Genomic DNA, 22432 nt, shown 5'->3' with positions numbered 1-22432 from the left:
CAACACCCAACCCCTCCCTCCTCCCTCCGCCTGGCAGCCAAACAGCGTCCAATCGGAGAGGAGCGAAGCGCGGGCGCAGCCAATCAGAGCGCAGGGTGGTGAGAGCGAGCCAAACTAACCCATTGTGTTAATGAGTCGCAATTTAGTTACATTTTATTTACAAACACAGAAACAGACGGTAAACACACCCTCCCGATTACGTCATCGCCGAAGGCTCTCTCTTTCTCACTCACTGGAAGGAGACGGGGGGGGGGGGGTCACAGGGGCTCTCCCGGGGAGAGGAGGGGGCTTTCAGAGGGACAGCAGGGGGGCGTTACGGCTGAAGATAACAGAACAAAAAGTAATCAAACGAAACTAAAGCATTTTTTAAACCACTCGATTATTTCTGCCTCGTTTATGTTTCGTCTCTTTCTCTTTATCCAAATTTATCTGGAAACACATTTAAAACAACAACACTGACCAAAGAGCTGCGCATGAATCACAGGGTTACACAATATAACACACACACATGCACACACACACACACATATAAGATAAGATAAGATAAGATAAGATAAGATAAGATAAGATAGAACTTTATTAATCCCTCGGGTGGGTTCCTCTGGGAAATTCGACTTCCAAAAAGCACAGCAACGACCGAAGTTACAGTTACAGAATTGTTATATATATATATACACACACACACACACACACACACACACACACACACACACACACACATATATAAATACAGAGACAATATAAATAAAATATACAAAGGGGATAAATAGAATAAATAGGAATAAAAATAAAAAATACAAGTGAATTGCACATTTCAAGTATTGAGTCTATTGCACTGTTGACTATTTACAAAAGTATTGCACAAGGTATTGCACAGTGAGGTGAAGAGGCACTACAGCTTAGTTGTTCCCCCCTCCTTTGTCCTCCTGTTTCCCCTCCCTCTCCCCTCCAGGGAGGAGTTAAACAGTCTGATGGCGTGTGGGACAAAGGAGTTTTTAAGTCTGTTAGTTCTTGTCTTGGGGAGAAGCAACCTGTCACTGAACAGACTCTTCTGGTTGTTTATGGCCGTGTGCAGAGGATGCCCAGCATTGTTCATAATGTCCAGCAGTTTCTTTAATGTCCTTTTCTCTGCCACTGTCACCAGAGTGTCCAGCTTCATGCCGACCACAGAGCCAGCCCTCCTGATCAGTTTCTCCAGCCTGGATGAGTCCTTCTTTGCTGTGCTGCTCCCCCAGCACACCACAGCATAGAAAAGTACTCCAGCAACCACCGACTGGTAAAACATCCTCAGGAGCTTCCTGCATATATATATATGTGTGTGTGTGTGTGTGTCTGTGTTTAAACCCTTTAATGTGGTTGGCTCCATGACCACATGTTAGCCTTTTTGGCCCAGAGTGAGAGTTTCAATATTCAGGCTGCTGTATTGTGTGTGTGTGTGTGTGTGTGTGTGTGTGTGTGTGTGTGTGTGTGTGTGTGTGTGTGTGTGTGTGTGTGTGTGTGTGTGTGTATTGGGTTGTTTTGTTTTTAGAGCAGGAGTTACGTTCTAAAAATAACCCACAATAACTGAAACCCGCGAAGTAGCCGACTTTATTTACAATGATTACAGATGTTTTAAGGCTGTAAAACCCGTCACTACACACTTTAGACACTTTTCTCAGACAGGCATGAACATTTTCAGTTTTCTCTCTTGTTTATACGCTCAAAGTTCAAACCTTCGTAAAAAACAAACAAACAAGTCCAGCATTACAGGATGAAACCAAAGACACCCGCACGTGACGACGTCTCGTCAACATTGTTGTGCTTGTTGGGGAGAAGACTGACAAACGTACAGTCCAGCACTTATGAGTCACACTGTTAGGATGGAAGATTTATGTAAATGTGACGAGCTGAACGCACTCTGTGCTGTACAGGAGACACGTGCACGGGACTGATGGACAGTAGGGGTGCAACGATATTCGTATCGATATTGAACCGTTCGATACAGTGCTTTCGGTTCTGTACGCATATGTATCGAACAATACAACATTTGTAATTTATTTTATCAATTTTCCTTCTGACGATGCTGTCTGTGTTGAGCGCTCAGTGAATCTGCGTTCGACTACTCCGCCTAGGCTGCACTGTCGAGCGCAGATCCACTGAGCGCTCAACACAGACAGCATAGTCAGGAGGAAGAGCGCAGGGCAAGCTAGCGAGACAGAAGTTAAGCTCTCCTTGCAACAGGCAAATTGAACCTCATTCAGATCTGGCGTTTGGAATTATTTTGGTTTTCATGTGACGTATGACCCTGAAGGTAAGCGAGTCATGGACTAAAGTAAAACAGTATGTTGGATGTGCCATGCAATGCTCAATTACATGGGTGTGAACTAGTGTGTTAGCGCAGTTAGCTCGTTAACGTGTTGGCCGTCTAGCCCCATGCACGGGGCGATCGGCGGTAGCTCGTTAACGGAGATTTGCCGTGTTGTGGCGTTAAGGTCATTTCAACGAGATTAACCTGAAAGCACTAGTGGGAACACAACGAATATGACTGCACATTTACACCGACATCATCCTAGTGCAAAGACAAAAACAACAAGCATGCTACTAACTTTAGCCGAGTCATTTAGACAGCTGTTAGCACATGATTCTCCTTATGCTGCTGAGAATATAGCCCAGAAGAAGCGGATAGTATAGCTTTTATTTTGGAAAGAGCCATTTCTCTGTAATAAACTCTCTTTTCCAAAGATGAGTGATTCCTCAATCAGATACAGGGCTTGCAATATCGCTAGCCCGACGTCCCGGGGCTAGCGATTTTTTCAGTCGGGCTACCAAAATCTATCTCTGCCCTGCCCGTCGGGCTATTGTAGGAAAAATATATGTCAATGCTTTTGCATTCTTTCAGAAATGTAGCTGGGTAATTATGTCATTGGCATCGGTGAGCCACTGTCAATATGTGACATATTGAAATCGCGTTTGAATTTGCGCTTGTTTTTTGCTTTCACTTTGCAATCGTGCGAACTGTGTATAGAGAGCGACAGCACTGATCTGTGAGTGATGATAATTTGTGCACCAATTCCTCTGACATCGTCTTATTAATCGTTAGCTTACTATGCAAACATGACAAGTGAAATCTCCCGCAGCAAGCTTAAACATGTGAGAGGTTGATCGCGCAGAGAATCGCTGAGCTTATGTGAGTGCGTGTGTAAAAGCATTTCAGTTCTGCTGAGCCAAATAAGACAGGTCAGGGTGAAGAAGTGACAGCCAAAGAAAAGCTTACCACAAAACGGAGAAGTTATGACAAATCAGACTATAAGGCAAAAAGAAAGTGCAGCTTTATGGTTTCATGGACAAAAGAATTTCTGTGGCTGCAATATGACGAGCTAAATAACCAGGGCTGCACATTAGTGGTCCGCAGGTACGCATTCGCTGTCAAAATAAAAAACACGCACAAGGGTTAGGGTTAAATTTAAAAACTGTACTTTTGAGTTAAAATATATATTTATAATTTTAATAAATGACAAATTAAAAATGCATGAACATTTTTTTGTATTGAAAAAATATCGAACCGTGACACCAAAGTATCGAACCGAACCGTGAATTTTGTGTATCGTTGCACCCCTAATGGACAGTGGTCCACAGCCAATCAGGACGCAGAACACAATGCGCTGTATAAAAAAAGACAAAAGGGGGAAAAGTATGCAAAATTGCACAAAAAAATCAGCGAAACAGCGAGGCTGCGAAAGATGAACCGCGATATAGACCGCCAGGGCTGGACTGGGACAAAACATCGGCCCACCAGGTATTATAGGAAAAACCATAAAGCCTTTGATTGAGAACAAACGCTGTTGTCACAGTGATGGATGCTGTCTTGTTGGTATATATGCATCAGTCTAATAAACTTAAACCTGCACCATCCTCCCTATTCTGGTATTCTAAACAGTACCTGAAAGTAGACTGTTGGTCGAGTTAACCTCCTGAACTATCTACAACACATGGTGAAAACCTGACATTGAGACAGAGAAGACTAGAGGTGAGACATGATCATTACTGATGACAGATTTAGATATATTTGCATAAACCATTCATTTGCCACATCAATAAACAGCATGACAGGGCAAAATATTCTTTCTAACATGGCAACCTTTAAAAAGTGAAAAGTGACAGAAAGACAGGTGAGAAAGAATAAAACTGACTTTTTGATGGCATTTTACACACAGTACTGGTGCAGTATCTAGAAAATGTGGGAAATACTGGCATCATATACAGGGAGTGCAGAATTATTAGGCAAATGAGTATTTTGTCCACATCATCCTCTTCATGCATGTTGTCTTACTCCAAGCTGTATAGGCTCGAAAGCCTACTACCAATTAAGCATATTAGGTGATGTGCATCTCTGTAATGAGAAGGGGTGTGGTCTAATGACATCAACACCCTATATCAGGTGTGCATAATTATTAGGCAACGTCCTTTCCTTTGGCAAAATGGGTCAAAAGAAGGACTTGACAGGCTCAGAAAAGTCAAAAATAGTGAGATATCTTGCAGAGGGATGCAGCAGTCTCAAAATTGCAAAGCTTCTGAAGCGTGATCATCGAACAATCAAGCGTTTCATTCAAAATAGTCAACAGGGTCGCAAGAAGCGTGTGGAAAAACCAAGGCGCAAAATAACTGCCCATGAACTGAGAAAAGTCAAGCGTGCAGCTGCCAAGATGCCACTTGCCACCAGTTTGGCCATATTTCAGAGCTGCAACATCACTGGAGTGCCCAAAAGCACAAGGTGTGCAATACTCAGAGACATGGCCAAGGTAAGAAAGGCTGAAAGACGACCACCACTGAACAAGACACACAAGCTGAAACGTCAAGACTGGGCCAAGAAATATCTCAAGACTGGTTTTTCTAAGGTTTTATGGACTGATGAAATGAGAGTGAGTCTTGATGGGCCAGATGGATGGGCCCGTGGCTGGATTGGTAAAGGGCAGAGAGCTCCAGTCCCACTCTGACGCCAGCAAGGTGGAGGTGGAGTACTGGTTTGGGCTGGTATCATCAAAGATGAGCTTGTGGGGCCTTTTCGGGTTGAGGATGGAGTCAAGCTCAACTCCCAGTCCTACTGCCAGTTTCTGGAAGACACCTTCTTCAAGCAGTGGTACAGGAAGAAGTCTGCATCCTTCAAGAAAAACATGATTTTCATGCAGGACAATGCTCCATCACACGCGTCCAAGTACTCCACAGCGTGGCTGCAAGAAAGGGTATAAAAGAAGAAAAACTAATGACATGGCCTCCTTGTTCACCTGATCTGAACCCCATTGAGAACCTGTGGTCCATCATCAAATGTGAGATTTACAAGGAGGGAAAACAGTACACCTCTCTGAACAGTGTCTGGGAGGCTGTGGTTGCTGCTGCACGCAATGTTGATGGTGAACAGATCAAAACACTGACAGAATCCATGGATGGCAGGCTTTTGAGTGTCCTTGCAAAGAAAGGTGGCTATATTGGTCGCTGATTTGTTTTTGTTTTGTTTTTGAATGTCAGAAATGTATATTTGTGAATGTGGAGATGTTATATTGGTTTCACTGGTAAAAATAAATAATTGAAATGGGTATATATTTGTTTGTTGTTAAGTTGCCTAATAATTATGCACAGTAATAGTCACCTGCACACACAGATATCCCCCTAAAATAGCTCAAACTACAAACAAACTAAAAACTACTTCCAAAAACATTCAGCTTTGATATTAATGAGTTTTTTGGGTTCATTGAGAACATGGTTGTTGTTCAATAATAACATTATTCCTCAAAAATACAACTTGCCTAATAATTCTGCACTCCCTGTACAGTACTTACTTCTGAAGAAATTATGATGGGACCCTAAAAAAATTACTATGTACAATAATGGATTTCTATACATCTCCCAGCATCTGGCCCATAAAAACAAAAAATCACCATTGGGCTTACCGACCAGTCCACCTACGGGGACCGCTGTGTGTGTATATATATAAATGTGTGTGTGTGTGATACAACCACGTTCCACAGTTGTCGTGGCTTCTGTCTGAGAAATCTCTTTACATTTGAAATGTTCATCCCTGATTTATTTTGTCTTTTCCTTCCTCTGTTTGTCTCCTTGTTTCTGGATTTTGTTTTTTTGCTTCGTCCTGTTGAATTTTTGCTGTCAGCCTAATGAAAGCTTATCTTTCTTACTTTATCTGGCTAGTGTCCTGTTGTGTCCTCTCGTCGTTCCCTACAGATACCGAGACCACGAAGTGCTTCAAAACAAGTAAAAGGATTTGGAGTCATTGACGTGACAGCGTGAGAGGTCTGACTCAGCCCTGAATCCAAGTTTTACGTACATTTTGAGGTGCGTCACAGCTGGATATGACGGCATGCATCAGTTTGTCTCTGATGACTGAAAAGCAGATTTAGTGGCAGTTCCCACATGACTCATGAGCAACTTAAAATGTGAGTCAAACATTATTCCCGGGTTCCGGCTGGAAGGTTTGGAGTCCAGGGGGATTTCTCTCTGGCTGGCTGAGCTTCAGCTTTCAGTTTCATGTTGATTGAGCTGTACGGGGCTTTGTCACATCCACACGTGCGTATCTAAAATACACCCACTGTGGATTCAGGTTTGTGCGGTTCGTGTACAAAGTGACTCGAGCTCTGAAAGTGTAAAGAGTGTTTTTCATGATTGTTTACAAAAATGAGTCACATGCTGGGCCCGGATGATGCTCCAGATCCTGCACATGCACAGAAGTGGTGGAAATGACACAATCTGCAGTTCTTCCTGCACACGTGGCTTCAGGTAAAGCAGCCGTGGCTCTGTCGTTTATGCACATGTATGAAAAGAAAAGCCTCCGTTTGTTTTCCAGCTGTTCTTCTTTAACACACTGACTCCATATTTGTTCCTTGTCATCCGAGCGCCTGCGTGGTGAAGTCGGGGTTTTCCTACGACACCTGAAGATGTTCAAATTCAAGTCTGGTAAGAGTCAGAGCAGAAACATCTGCTCAGCAGCACCGAGTCACAATCATGGCTCCTCCTACTGGCCACAGGAAATCAACAATATGTGATAAACTTTATCTGATCTCCAACATCACCTCATGAGCACAGGAAGCGATTTGTTTGTGCAACAGCTAATAGTCAATAGAGCGTCTCGAGATGCTCCAGGAGAGACGAGCGTCTGATAAACTGAAGCTGTCGGCATGTTTGGGCTCTTCCACGTGACGCAGCAGTTTGATCAGACAGGTGCTGTGCTGCTCTTCAGCCATTGGGTGTAGTTCCACCCCCCTTCGTGCTTTGGGTGGACGAGGAACGCTGTAGCCAATCACCTTCCAGCTGTGGGTTTGTAAGCAGCTGTTTGCAGTAACACTGGGGGACTTTGTCCTGGACTCTGCTGTGTTGTTGGAGTCACTGGTTTGTCTTTTTTCTGCTGTTGACAGAGACTGAGAGATGACCTCTGACCTTTGGTTTGTGAGCAGTGTGTGTGTGTGTGCGTGTGTGCGTGCAGCCCTGTTCTGAGTCTAAATTTAAACTCAGAGTTTTCTGTTCCTGTTTTTCAGGCGACTCTGATCACAAAGCCGTCAATGAGTCACCATGGCGACCGATAAATAAAGAGCAGAGACATTTTTAGCGAGGCCAGAATTATGAATACTGGTCGGTTCAGAGTTCAGAATAAATCCTCCGTGATCACTTCCTCTGTCCTGTCATTGATCACTGATCGATTAGAAAGTCAGCTGTGTTTTATGTCACAAATATTTCATGTTTGGAGAGATGTAAACTCTGATACGAGCTGTGAGATTCACAGGATGTGAAACAGAGAGTCAGGCAGGAGGGGAGGGGTCAGCCACCTGCCAGGTGAGGTTTCGTCTCAGGGTGAGCAAACTCAGAGACTCCAGTAAATCCTGAAGTTCTCCTGAGAAACGACTGAAATGCTGAAGAGCTTCGCCTCCTCGTCTCCATAACTTCAGGTATCAGGATGAAGCACGGTGGATAAGCTGTGCAGGATGTGGACGTGATGATATTTGAACAGATAATATTCATTCTTGACTTCAATACTCAGTGATTCCTAACAACAAGCACGGCTCTCATATATCAAAGCCACAACTTCATGTCAACCATTTTCTCTCGCTGCTGTTTAAATTTGACTCTTTGCTGAATAGAACGAGCACTAACAGTCCAGCTTCTCTGAACACTGGACCTTGTACACAAACTTCAGTTTTTCCCTTTAATATGACACCGCTGGCTTTTTAGCTGCCTCCACCAAAGATCCACCAATCAGCTCGGGACGTGCAGCGCTGTGTTAGCGTCCTTTCAGGCTCCTGGCAGCTCTCACTGCTGACTTTAAGGGCTCTTTGTGGACTCTGTCCTTCTACATGTGAGCTCGTAGTCTCTGATGAGCATCACAGTCAGTGACAGGACTTTAAATGATTGGTCAGTGTTTCCTGTTGGTGTGAAGCATCCTTCCAGTTTGCATCGGTCTGATTATACACACAGTATTTTAACTGTGATATACCTGAAGTGATGTACAGGCCACATTTAAAAGTTTGGTATCAAACTTTCAGTCAAGCGTGAAGTGAAACATGTTTTTAAAATGTAACTTTAGGCTGTTTTTTGCAGGAACACCCTAATAAGGTTTCATATAAGAAAAGAACTACATACAAAATCTTTACCTTCACTCGTTATCAGAAGCACAAAGTTTCTAATAATACGTTTCTGAGCCCAAACCCAGCGGCTCTAAACGCTTTCTATTCTTCGACCTGTCTGATGTCACAGAGGGAATAGGAGCCACACCCACCCGCCGTTCAAACCTTTTGGTTTACATAAGAAATGTATCTTACCTGCCCCTCCCTTCCTTCCCTCCCCATCTCCAGCTGCCTCCCTCTTCCCGCTCCACCACAACCACCCACACATGCAGGGCCTTGGAGTGGGGGTGTGTCACCAGGGTGCAGAGGAGGCTACCCCCCCCCCCCTGTCCCCTTCTGGCTGCCTCTGCCTCAATTTTATCCCACAACTTAGACATTCACATTACTCACACTCTCATTACACATACATATAAGATCTTGGGGGTGGGCATGATACACGGAATCCAAAGTACCATCAGGGTGTACACCCCACCCCTGGCGTCGTTGCCCACCTCTCAATGTTAAATACACGTAGACATTGAGGGTTAGCAGGAGGGACCATGCGCTTACCTGCTGCTCTCTGGCAGGTAGCTCCATGTCCTCCTGGGTTTTAAATGCACCTTAGAACACACATGCATCAACATTACAATGAGCGGGTGGAGGGAGGTTTGGAGTTTTCTCCCACCCCCATTCTCTGCGACCTGCTGGAGCGGGGGGGCTAGGAGGAGTTGGCCGTCCGACTGCGGTCTGGAGTGTGGGGCCTCCCTGCTGCTGTGGAGTCGGGGCGGTCTGCTTCTCCCCACCGCAGGGAAAAGGGTAACACCACCTGGGTCTGGGTGCAGTTCCCCCCTCCAGGGGTAAGGGTACCTAGACCCGGGGCTTAGAGTACGCTTGGGGAGTGTGATTGTGTGTACAGCGTCTCTTTATGTCTGTCTCCACGTTGGTTGAGTGTGGAGTGAGTGCATATGAGAGCATGAGGGTGGGAATGGATGTTTGTATCTGTGTGTGCCTGTATGTCTGTGTCTATATGTCAGGTTGGGTATCAGACGCCACCTCTCTGGGGACATCTCAGGCCCTCCAAGGTTTGGAGGCCTATCTCCACCCACCACCACTTCCCCTGCCGGTGGCGGACTCCCTCAGGTGTCGGTGCGTTGGTGGTTCTTTGTGTCTGGGGGTGGGCGTCCGGGTACACACCGGCTCACTCCTTGGCGGCCGCTTATCGGGGCCTGGAGCCTGGGGCTCGCTCGGGCCCCTTCGGAGGTGGGGTGCCCCCGGCCTCTCGGCCTGGGGCTCGGTCACTCAGGCACAGCTGGCGGCCGGGGGAGCTCACGGGCGCGTCACTGCAACTCCCCCTGGCTTCTGCTCCGCGGCTGCTGAGTGAGCCCTCATCTGGGACTCTCCTCAGCTCTTACTGGAACAGTGGCGCGGCTGCCCCTCTGTTGGTCTTCCTTGGTCTCTTGTGTTCTGGGGGCCTCTGGATGTCTGGAGTTTTGATCTCCTCCATACCTGCTTCATGCCCTGGAGGACGGGGCTGTGGCCCCCCCACACTCCCTAGCAGATCATTACATGGAGAAACCTTTGGAATACAAGCATGCTGATCCACACAGGTATGCACACGGGTGTTCACTGCTCGTAGACCCAAATTACACCTTTCTTGGCTGCTACCTCGAAGCACATCTGTCCTGCGTGCTGCACAACAACATTGAATATTTAGTATTTACTGCTGTTTACACTTAGCTAGATTAATGCGATGGTGTTGTGTTTAGTATGTTGCTTTGTTTTTTTTTTTGCTTGTTTTCTATTCTTCTCTCAACAGGTGATCCAGGAGATTTTTATTTTTTTTCTCCCCCCCTTTCTCACTGTCCCTCTCCCCTTCTGTTTTTCCTTTCCTTCCTCTTTCTTTCTCCCTTTCCTATCCCTCACTCATGTCTGTCCCGTCTGTAACATCTGAAAATAAAATATAATAAATAATAAAAACAAAGATCGACCAAATGGACCAATACGGCAATGCCACGATGATCCATTTGGCAAAATAAATCCATTGGGTATCCTTGTTGGTCTTCAGACAACAATTCTGATGGCTAAAGAACCAAATGGGACAGGCAAACAAAAAAGAAAAGAAAAAAAAAGAAAAAAGAAATGTATCTTAAAGGGGGAGGAGCTAAAGGGATGAGCTGAGGAGTCGCAGGAGGCCCAGCAGGTAAAGAAGGATTATTCTGAACTATGAATCATGCAAAGCTGCTCTGGGAGAGAGAGTCCAGGAATAAAAAGATGAAGCTGGAGATGAGCAGAGGTATTTAACCGACTGACATCTGTTCCCAGTCACAAGCTGAAGGTTCTGCTCTGTGACAATATATCTGTGAGCTATTTTTAACCAGCGAAGTGCTTTTATGGTGCTGCTGGTTCTCTGCTGTGGATACTGGTGGGGTGGCTGAGTGGCGCCCTCTGCTGGTGTGAAGCATGCACAACTAAATGCTGCTCTTTGCACATCCAGCAACACTTTGTTGCTTTAAAAGTTGTTGTGAGGCCTCGTGTAGGTGTGTGCAGCTGATCTAATGGACACGGGTGCTGTGTCGCATTAAATGCCGCAGTAACTGAGCAGCAGCACAAACAGAACCAGGATCAGATCACTGCAGAACTCTCACACACGATTATGTGTATTTTATAGATCATCACACAAATTCACATGATTACAGACAGATTATCACGGCACACGTGCCGCATTTTTACAGCTCAGCCTACAAACAATAAATGTGTCCTAGCGAATGTTTCAGGAGGCCCCTCCCCCCTCAGGAGGAGGTGTCGGCTTTGTTGCAGCAGAAGTAGATTCAGAGCAGAAGCAGAGGCATAGAAGCGGTGTTCGGCTGTCAGCGGCTTTACTGTGAGCACCTCTTTACACGCTCTGCAGTTTTTTGCTGAGTCGGTTCAGAGCGTCTTCGACGATGTCCAGCTCGTGCCGGATGTCCTTCACCATGCTGTTGATGTTGTTGGTGTCCTCCAGAACGTCCACGCTCTGAGTGTAGGGGTCGTAGCGTATCGTGAAGGGACGTCGAAGGGTCTTGGCAAACTCCCTGCAGACACAGCACACACTTTACATCCTCAGCTGAAGCTCTCACATCGGCTCAGAACCAAAATCAGGGACAAGCAGGGACATACAGGGTCAGGGTTCACGGTGCGTCTCACACATCATGTGGGGAAAACTTGCAGCTCACCTCATTTTGTTCTTGGCTTCCTCAAAACTGTCGGCCACATAGTAAACGTGCTGAAACGTGGTGATCATGCACTCCTGGTTGCAGGTCACCGTGGGGTCAAAAGGAAGGATGTTGGCACTGCTGGACAAAGCGTGCTAGGAGGACAGACAGACACGTGCACAGATGTTTTAGATAGAGTCCAAACTTACTGAAACCTGAGCGCAGGTGACTGCTGCGTCAGGTAACTAGCTTAGCAACGGTTGGTGTCAGCTGGAGGACGCTCTGTGCTGCTTCTACCAAAAACCAAACACTGAGAGCGAGTCGTGAGTGCAGTGAAGTAAAATCTTACATGTTGAAGTTTTAAGCATCAAAACCTGGAAATACTCAAGTAAAATACAAGTACACAAAAATGGGAGGAGTTTTAAGATGGTGTTTTTATGCCATGTGGATTTTTTTAACCACTCAGTGGGTTTAAGAAAACACAAAAATCACTAATAATCTGAGTCCTTTTAAAAATCGTCAGATGAAGGTGCAGTGTGGAGGTCGGAGGTCACCTGGAGTTCACTGACGGAGGAGAGGAGCCCCGCGCCGTACGCCCTCAGCCTGCCGTCCTGCTTACAGAGCCCAAACTCCACAGTGAAGAAGTAACACTGGAACAAACAGGAGGACACCGACATCAGCTCAGAGCGCCACTGCACGCGCTCAGTCAGCAGCGCTCATCTGTCTGTTTGGTAGATTAAAGCCTGGTGTGGATGAAACTGTGGACAGGTGAGTTCACTGAAATCATCTGCTTCTAGTTTTTCACATTTCGTTCCAGTATTTATATTTACTGAATCCTTCTTCATGTTTTCTGTTCATGTTGAGCTCAGCAGCATCACATTAGCGCTAACTCAGCATGCTGTATACACGTGTCAGTAGAATATTGTATTTCTTTAGTCAGTATAAGCTTTTAATGATATAAGTTTACTTGTGATAGAATGCTGCATGATGATCATTTCCTAGCTTAGAACTGATCGTACTTTTCATTGTTCTGGACAGATTGTTCTTTATGAAACGTGTTCTGATATTTGTATCTGAATCTTCCCACAGCGATAGTAAGAAGTCAAACAAGCAGTCCTGACCTCGCGCACACACACACACACACACACACACACACACACACACACACACACGCTCACGTCAAATGTATTCATTTTTCTTGTGTATAAATAAAGACAAGTGCAAGAACAGAGCGTGCATTTCACAGGGCCCCACTCTGATGTGAGCGCTCTGCGAAACGCCCTTGCAAGTTAAAACTGCAGCGTCTGTTTGTGTGTTTTCTCCTCTTAGACTCTCAGCTGAAGAAGTGTCATTTAGAATAAATCTCTTGACAACACGCATACTGACAATCAGCGGTTTTGAGTCTTGATTATATTAATTTATTCTTATTCTTTTTTATTTTCACAGTTTGCACCTTCGATCCAGGAGGACGATATTTCGTCCCACTGTATACCTGAGTGTATACAGTTGGGTTGACAATAAAACTCGACTTGATTCAAAGACTCAGGACAGGAAGGTTTAGGGCGGGGCCGTCACTGACGATGACCTTGGTGGGTTCAAGCTACCCAGATTATAAACCAGGTGGAAGTATAAAGGACAATGGTCCACCAGGGGGCGGACGTTCACCCCGGGGCGAGCGCACACTGAGAATCGCTCAAAGTCACCTGAACAAACTTTTCACATGAATATTTTGAACCTGAAGGAAGAATTTTGTAAATGCATCAGCTGCTGAGCAACACTGCTTATTATGAGGAACTCTGAATATACTGTAAGTAAGAATTGCTGTGATTGGCTCGTTCCTCACTGATGAGAAGCCTGGTGGTGTCACCTGGTGGTGGAGATGTAGAAATGCAGCAGAGGTTTGGAGCAGGAGCTCAGCAGGTGATTAACAGGACAGGTAACCACGTACATGCACCTCTATACATGCACCAGCCAATGACACGCTGCCACAGCTGTAAGATAAACAGGCGTGTTTCTGTGAGGATTGCCTGCTACTCAGGAGCTCGATTCTTACGGGGAGAGGGAGAGGAGACCCTGAGAGCACCTAATCCAGGTGTCCTTCACCTTTACGTGTCAGTCAGTGGTCTGTTTCACTCCTATTGGTAGTTGCCTTAATATTTAGACATGTTCAACTCAGGACACGCCCACTTCACAACACTAACTCCATATTTTGCCTCCAGCTCACTGAGGTCATCAGCCCAACCTCTCACCTGCTACTGCTGCCCTGAGTCTTCCTGTCCCCTTAAGAAGAACTGAGAACTTTCTATCAGATTTAAGGCCCTATTTCTGTCATGTCTGAGGTCCCTCATGGTTTCATTCCAGCTTTCTGTTTGCGCTCTGTCTGTAACACTGTGAGAACTTTGTTAACCCTTTGTGACGTTTGCTGTTTTGGTTCTTCGTTTGCAGATACGTGTCCATGTAAAGCACTTTGGTTCAACTTCTGTGGTTTTAAAATGTTCTGTGTAATAAAACTGACTTGACAGCCTTATGAGCCAATCCCTTCATATGTGGGGGGAGCCATGTTGTTCCCGCCTCATCCAGGTGTATTTAGGGTGAGTCGGCGCTGCAGCACTCACCGTGGCCAGTTTGTTTACATCATCATCTGAAGCGCCAAGCGACGCCAAACCGAGCTCCTGAGAGAACTGAGCGAAGCTGGGCTCGGCAAGCAGAGGCACGTGACCCAGCAGCTCATGGCATGTGTCTCTGCAGCGCACACACACGCACGCACGCACGCACGCACGCACGCACGCACGCACGCACGCACACACACACACACACACACACACACACACACACACACACACACAAGGCTTTAGAAATATGAACAAAATAAAGAAAGACAATAAAACGGACTGTTATAGTGTGTGTGTGTGTGTGTGTGTGTGTGTGTGTGTGTGTGTGTGTCTTTGTGCACTCACGGTTCAGGTGTGTACAGAGGCTCTGAGCTGTGGCGGACATACTGAGTGCAGTGGAAGACTCTGAAGGCCAGGCCTGCCAGGAAGTCTCTGGGGGAGAGGTAACCGGCAACGGGCCTGATGATGAAGCCTGAGCACTCTGCTCAAACACACGCACACACACACACGCACGCACGCACGCACGCACACACGCACGCACGCACACACACACACACACTGTCCATCTTAATCTAAACAGAGACCAAAAGATGACCAGTTAACCAAAAATAAGAAAGCCAGAACTGAAGAGGAGTAAGATTAGACAAAGACTCAGGCACCAGGATGAGGGTACTGAGGATGGGAGAAAATAACAAAGGATAGAAGTAAAAACACAGAAAGGTAACAAGGACTTAACTGTCAAAATAAAACAGAGGCACAAAGATCAAACCACACAGAAAGCAGGAAGGACGCAGGCAGAGGGGTTATTAGGGTTACCATGACAGCTGCAGTTCATGTACCGGCCAGCAGAGGCAGCAGCGAGTCAGTCCCCACAGACTCCCATGTTAAAACTTTCCAGCAGAAATAACCATGTTTACAGCCTGATACACAAACTGTTTGTTCTCTAGAGATAATTCCCCCTTAATAATAACTAAGGACGATTTTATAACTCACATGTTTAAATGGTATTAAGGCTCTAAGTTTGCATTATTGGGGGCGTGGCCTCTTTGACTGACAGGTTGATGGTGGTGACAGGTGGCTGTAGCTGCTAGCTGTCTGCTAACTGGATCTCTGGACCTTGGTTGTGCTGTTGGAGCATTTTAATGAAATCATGTGACCAACAATATGGCTGCTGTGGGGTTTATGGGCTCAAATTGTGGTCATAAATATTTTGTACTTGTAAATCAGGATTTGTATGTATAAAAAGAATTTGTGTGTGCGTAAAAAAGATTTGTGTGTGGACATACGTGTGAAACTCTGCACTCAAGCTTCAAGTTACAAGTACGAATTTTGACCCTATTTTTCTTCCTTTCAGCTGATTGGTCAATGTCATGTCAATCACAAATGTAACAATCCAATCAGAGAACAGATGGGTTTGGATGTCGGAGGGGCGCTTTTTGAACTGCAGGTCCTTGAAGGATAAAGGCTCCAAAACAATCAAACTGGTTTTGCCCATTATGTGCGAAACCAGAAAAAGTGCCTGAAAGCTGCAGTGGGAAACATCGGTGTCACTCTCCTTGTTTTTGGCTCAGATATTCAGCAGCTTGGAAACAACTGCTTGCAGGGCTCTAGGGTGCGACCACATTTTTCAATGGTGCAACTAAAAAAAATCCTACGTCGCAGAACTCTGAAAGTCTCCGTGTGGTCAACAACAGACAGACATTATGCCTCTATCGTGGTCTAAACCAATCAGAGATAGCCAGGGGCGGGACCTCTCTGATTGGCCGTGATCCAGTTGAGAGTGCAGGTGGATAGAGATAGTGATGATAAATTCGATTCTTTTTACTGAATCGAGTTTGAATGAGTCACTCACCAAAGTGAATTGGATTTTGAGTCATTTGAGTCACTGAGTCAGTTGACCAGAGAGTGCAAAAAATTTACATTTTCACTGAAACTTAATTTTTTTTCTCTTTTCATGTAAATCCTGCTGCTAAGACGAGTGATTCGTTTATGCTACGATTCAGCGCAGCAAGGGAGGGGGTGAGTAACTCAAATGTGCTGTTAGCATGTTAGCAGAGCGATGCTACTGTGAGCTGAGGAGCTATTGTGTTGATGTGAGCTTCTACTCAGGGTTTTTTCTTCCAGTTCAGAGCAGGAATGTTTTTGTTAAGTTAATGTTTTTTTGGCTGTTGTTTTTTCCCCCACAATTTTAATTATAAGTTAGATATATTTCTACTAATGATATTAGTTTGCTAACAGCAACAGGGATGAGTCAGTGAGTCAGTTGGCGTTTCGTGAATCATGATTCACGAGTCAGTAAAGTGATTCTCGAGTATTGAACGATTCGTTCATGATTCGCACATCACTAGATAGAGAGAGGTGAGTGGCTTGAATAAAGCGATAAAGCTCTCAAAACCATTTCAACAACAACCAAACAGTAAATGAGAGCAGGTACACGGATTCCACACAAAGACGTAAACACAGAGCGGACCGACGCATCAGAATCAGCTTTCTCTTTCTCGGCTTTCTCACCAGACGGCCCGTACACGGACACGCCGTCGGGGCTGAAAGCCGACAGCTCACTGATCCTGATGCATCGGCCGGTCCGCGCTTTGTGTTTACTGTTTACGTCTTTTTTGTGCTCAATTCTGAGCTGCAGGTTTTGTGTCTCTCCAACCAAAATTCACTGAAGCAGCAGCAAAAGAAGATCAAACTACGCTTCACATTTGATAAACGTCATCGTCATAAACATCATCAGTTGATAAACATCTTCTCTGACTTTTGCTGTTTTGCTTCCACCACGATAAAATCACACTTCATGCACAGCTCTCTCTCTCTCTCTGTGTACTTCAAGAACAGTTTCCCATCTCAAATCTAAATTTTTGCGTTATTCATTCGCTTATTACCCATATTGCATAATTTTATAATAAATGATCAGAATTATAATGTTTCTGACTGTCTGAGGCAAAACTGAATCGAATCAGGACCTCGTGAATCGGAATCGAATGGATTATAGAAATCAGTGATGATACCCAACCTTAGTGAGCAGCCTAGGCCCGACAGAGTGGATGTAGCTGTGGGTAATAAAAAAGATGAAAAGAACGATTGATAACTTTTTTGTTATGTCTCCGTCTGATCTGTCTGAAATTCATAGCCAGCTCTGACACGGTGCCATCAACCTCTGAGCGCTGAAAAAGCAGCAGTGTGTCCAGAAACACATTATATGCTGCGATAAATGCCCTGTGTCCCCTCTCCCCCCGGCCTTTCAGCAGCAAACAGGTCGTCAGAGTGATGATTAAGTTTAACATTGTCTACAACATTACCAAAGAGTGCCAACGCACTTTAAGCACAAGCAGTTTTTCAGTAACTTCTCTTTCTGGTAGAAATGTGCTTCAAATAAAGAACTTTGTGTTGACAAGATTGTTAGTTAATCATTTACAAATCAATAGTGTCTCTATGGACTGAATTTCCCCCCAAAAAGTGTTAAGCGCCCAAATTTTGCACTGAGAGACTGCAGCACTAAGAAAAAAAGTTAGGCGCACCAGTGCAACCGTGACAAAAAGTTAGTCTAGAGCCCTGGCTTGCATTTGACGGTCAGCGATGGGCAGTAACACGTTAAGGTAACACATTACTGTAATCCGATTACTTTTTAAAATAACGAGTAAAGTAAGGGATTACTATTGCAAAAAAGTAATTAGTTCGTGGTAACAGACGTGTGCAGTTCAACAAGGGATAATGTGCAGTGCGGGAGAGAGTACGACCGTGCAGCATTTAAAGCGTGGAAGTACTCACATTACTTTGAGTTTGATTCCTTACAAAGTAACACAAACGTTCGCGTCTGCTGTGCACTCTGCGTGGAAAATGAAACCTTAAACTTCTGAGCAAGTACCGAGAATGCTGGCATGACCGCTGAGGCACACCTGCACCGGGCAAACCTCCACCCGCACCACTCCTGCTAAACACGTGAAAATAGATTTAAGAGCGACAGGACTCAGTGCTGCTACGTTTTTGATTTTATTTATTTTCTGCTTTGTTTTACTTGCATCTATTAGAAAGAGTGTAAACACAAAACAATTATTTTATTTTAAATGCTGGAATGTGCAGAAAATAGGTTTAAATGTTAAACACATTTCTTCAAGTCAAAGACAGCTGCATACGATTTAATTTTTCCTTGATGCATAAAGTTAAAGATTCAAACTAATAAGACACGTTTTAAAGAGACTTTTTCATTAGATTCAGTTTTATATGATGGATCATGCAGAAAAAATAGAATTGGGCTGAAAGGTCGCTTTATTACCTATTCAGGTTGTGTATCGTGTTTTTTAAAAGTAACTAAGTAACTAATTACTTTTGAAAATAAGTAATCAGTAGAGTAATGGGATTACTTTTTTGGAGACGTAATCAGGAATTAATTAATGGTCACTTTTCCAAGTAACTTGACCAACACTGTTGACGGTTACCTTTGAGGAAGTGCGAGACGTCCTCCAGCTGGGGGATGTTGTCCTCGCTGTATTTGCAGTACTTGGTCAGCAGTGGGAGGTTCTTCAGGTACTCCCTGCAGGCGTGGCTCGGGTACAGCTTGTGGAGCTCCCTGAACACCACGCCCCAGGTACGCACCTCCTCTGCAGTGTAGTCCACACGAGGGATGGGCTCACCGCTGTGAGAGACGGAGTTAAAGGATGAAAGCCCTTCTAGGTTTTTATTATTAACTTCATTAATGAAAACATCCATAAGAGGAACTCACTGTTTGTAGTTTACAGCTAAATCAGAAAAATATTGTCTTCGTTTTCTGTATATGTTGTCCTTAAATCCCTGCAGGAACAGCAAAACCTCAGTCGGTTACCGAGTTCACGCTACATTTCAGAGCTCTGTCCGATGACGCACATACCGGATGATCTGCATCAAGTTCAGAGCCGTACATCAAAACCCTGTTTGCACACAGGTCCAAGTCTGAGATCTTCTTGGGGAACCACGGCACACCGGGCACATCTGAAACACAGTCAAGACACACGCAGACCTGTGAAATAACTCATTCCTATCACAGCTACTGTTTAGTCAAAGTACGACAAGGTGTACCGTCCTCGGGTAGAGCGGAGCCGTCGAACGGCGAGATCTCCACGATGTCCGTGTGCTTCCTGAGCAGCTCGGTGAGCTCCTTGAACTGCTCGTGGTCGGTGTGGCAGTCCACAAAGATCTCAAAGTCTGAATTCCTTCGTTTGGACTTCCGGGACTCGATGTGGATGAGGTTGACGTGTTTTTCCTGCGAACACACACACACAAACACACACAAACACACACACACCCAAAGAAGATGCTGTAAAAGCTTCTGATCACATTCATTCCTGGCCAGTCACATGCATCCTCAGAAAACACCATATCTGTGTCAACATAAAGAAAATGAAACCTCACCTGGAAAAGTTTCAGTGCCTTTATAAGACCACCGACTTCGTTTTTCAGAGTGAATATGATGGTTGTCGAGCCTCTCCCAAAGCTGCTGGAGACGGTCCTGTTGTCCAAAGACCTTCCTCTGCGAAGCTCCTTTCCTTCTGACTTCCTGGCGTACATGCTTCTCTGGATTTCAGCGATACAAATATGAAATTGATAGTGATGGTTCAGTAAGCTTGCTTTGGCACTGGCTGCATCAGAGAGTCGTCTGGTAGGAGTACGACGTGAAGGTCGTGACAGGATGAGTCTCCGGCTGTTCTGTCACTCTGCACGGCGGCTGCTGCCTTTATGAAGCTGCAGCAGAGGGGAGGGCGCTCCAGAGATGGATGTTCATCAGGAGGAAGATCAGCATCACGCCATATACATCACAACACACGACGCCTTGACACGTCACCACCTGTTCACTAATTGTTGAGTCAACGTGACGATAAAGTGTTACTGTAACCGTCCTTTAAAATACACGAACGCATGAACTTTACAGTAACTGTGAACGACTTACTGTTTGCTTCATGGCAACCGGTTTATAGTACTGTGTACTGTTTGTGTACAATGAATTAAATATTTACTGTATTTATGACACATTTTAATTGACACTGTTTCAGGATTAACATCCCTTATTAGTTATAACAATAGAAGCGTATGACTGTAATATAAAGTCCCAGGTTATACATATTATATTTTCAGTACCTGAAACACTCACATGTATCTAAATCAAACTGATAACATAGTTACAGTTTGAATGGAGAGAGAACAAATTATGTTGCAAGTATTTGAATTAATGAGTATCCAACATGTTAACGTTAAAGGCTGCATCATAGAGGACAGCAAACTTTGCTTTCTTTCACTGAACTCACAGAAATCACTTTGAGCTGCAGCTGTTGGTTCCTGCTCTTCTCTCTTCTGTTACAAATGAAGACAGTTGAACCCTAAATGCTGTAAACGTGGGAATGAAGAGATTCCTGTTTGTCTGTTTGCTGACTGTGTTTTTATGCGGTGATTAGCCACGGGACAAAATAAAAGAATTATTTATAAGACAGAAAACACACAAAATCTTTTCAAGTAACAAATACTTTAAAGAGCAGAGTATTATCAGTATCCTGACCTCCTGTCCTGGACTCTAGTTACACAGTACTCACAGGTGCAGACAGCTGAAAGGTGAACCTGGAGACGCTGTTGAGTCATTTTAAAGAAACTTCTGGTTATGAATGCAGAAATTATATTTATGGTTCTATTTTTTGAAAGTTTACCATCATTTTTTGTTCAGTTCTGTTTTAATATTAATTTTTTTTACATATTCAGCAGGTTATTTTTGATCTTTCGGGAGGTAAATGGACTGATTCTTATACAGCACTTCTCTACTCTCCCAGAGTACTCAGAGCGCTCTATACAACATGTCACATTCACCTTTTTCTATGATTTTAAGTGCTTACTGACATTCACACACATCCATACTCTGATGGGTCAGACAGCAACTTAGGGTTAGTAGCCCAAAGGCATGCGGGCCAGGCGGGGGTCGAACTACCTCCTGAGCTACAGGGGTTCGTATACTCTAATACAGACAAGATCCCTAATAGTCACGTGTAACTACAGTGTAAGGAGGGGAAACAAACTATAAATCTGTATCAGTGTTTTATTTTACCCAGATAATAAGACTCGGAGCGACCAGTCAGTGTGAGCAGACACTGATAATAATATTGCAAAAGGACTGTAAAGCGAGCCGTCACAGCTTTTTATTGATAAGACTTCAAAACCTATCAACTGGATCTCGTGATCAGGAGTCATCGCTCAGGACATCACCTCTGTCAGAAAACAGAGGGCGGGTCTGAGTCACCTGTGGAACCGAAGCCTTAGTTATTCAAACTGAACCAAATTCTTCTTTATTTTTCTCCAACAAAGAGCAACTTCAGTTTTACCAGCGGACGTTTTGCACAGGTGGCATCTTATCGCAGCATCATGCTGGAGCTCCTGAGAGCGACACAAATGTTTGTAGAAGCCGTCAGCATGCCGAGGTGCTTGATTTGAAACACCTGAGTGAAATGATTTGGACAGGTGAGGGAATGCTTTTGGCAGAGCAGTTTGTTTTACACAAAAAAACAAAGGTTACACTGTGAGTTAGAAGTTTCCACCAAAGGTTTCATCGCATGTTCGGTTGCATGTGGTCATAACCTCATACGGGGGGGGGTAGCTCACATTGGCCATGTAGTCCGTCTATAACGAGTAATTGTAGTTATAGCGAGAGACAGGAAGTCTCTATCTGCTTCTCTAATTTTGTCTAAAACTGCAGCCTGACTCCAGCAGGCTCCACATGAGGCCTGGCGTATTTAAACACATTTACGGCCGGACGTGACCCTCAGCAGCCCTCTGAGATGAACGTCACTGATGCGGGTTTGCTGCTAACTGCAGCCATGATTTTCTGGGCTGCAGATCTGAGTCTGATGCTGCTTCTTTGAAAAGCTTAATGAGAGTCAGACTCAGAGTGTGATCCATCTACTGTCTGTTTATGCGATTAGAGAGCCCAGGCCTTTGTGCAGCACTGTCTGCTGATGCTGTATGTGTTTCTGTGCAGGCTCGTTTTTTTACTGCTTTACCTTGTTACGCACTGATCTTCATTCACATGAATGAA

The 22432-nt window shown here is 44.8% G+C and overlaps 1 protein-coding gene and 1 long non-coding RNA gene across 2 annotated transcripts; one reads left to right on the top strand and one right to left on the bottom strand.

Moving 5' to 3' along the window:
• Nucleotides 1-3: 3 nt before the first annotated feature.
• LOC143418304 (uncharacterized) lies at nt 4-9694 on the top strand. The gene is made up of 3 exons (XR_013098243.1): nt 4-98; nt 1145-1276; nt 6214-9694. It is a non-coding gene; the product is annotated as an uncharacterized LOC143418304 (long non-coding RNA).
• A 1534-nt stretch (nt 9695-11228) lies between these two features.
• On the bottom strand, nt 11229-20770 carry LOC101484460 (tryptophan 5-hydroxylase 1-like). Its single transcript, XM_004565687.3, has 10 exons — nt 19774-20770; nt 19441-19624; nt 19253-19353; nt 19109-19176; nt 18825-19021; nt 14731-14866; nt 14389-14515; nt 12328-12423; nt 11795-11928; nt 11229-11653 (listed from the first exon to the last, which is right to left on the bottom strand). The coding sequence occupies exons 1-10, from the start codon at nt 19927-19929 to the stop codon at nt 11476-11478; spliced, it is 1377 nt and encodes a 458-aa protein (XP_004565744.1). The 5' UTR covers nt 19930-20770; the 3' UTR covers nt 11229-11475.
• Between the last annotated feature and the right edge of the window lie 1662 nt (nt 20771-22432).

Source organism: Maylandia zebra, linkage group LG1 (assembly GCF_041146795.1).
Source record: "Maylandia zebra isolate NMK-2024a linkage group LG1, Mzebra_GT3a, whole genome shotgun sequence".
In the NCBI taxonomy this organism is placed as follows: Eukaryota; Metazoa; Chordata; class Actinopteri; order Cichliformes; family Cichlidae; genus Maylandia; species Maylandia zebra.
The sequence above is the reverse complement of the archived record's forward strand: the minus strand, read 5'-3'. Positions and strand labels throughout refer to the sequence as shown.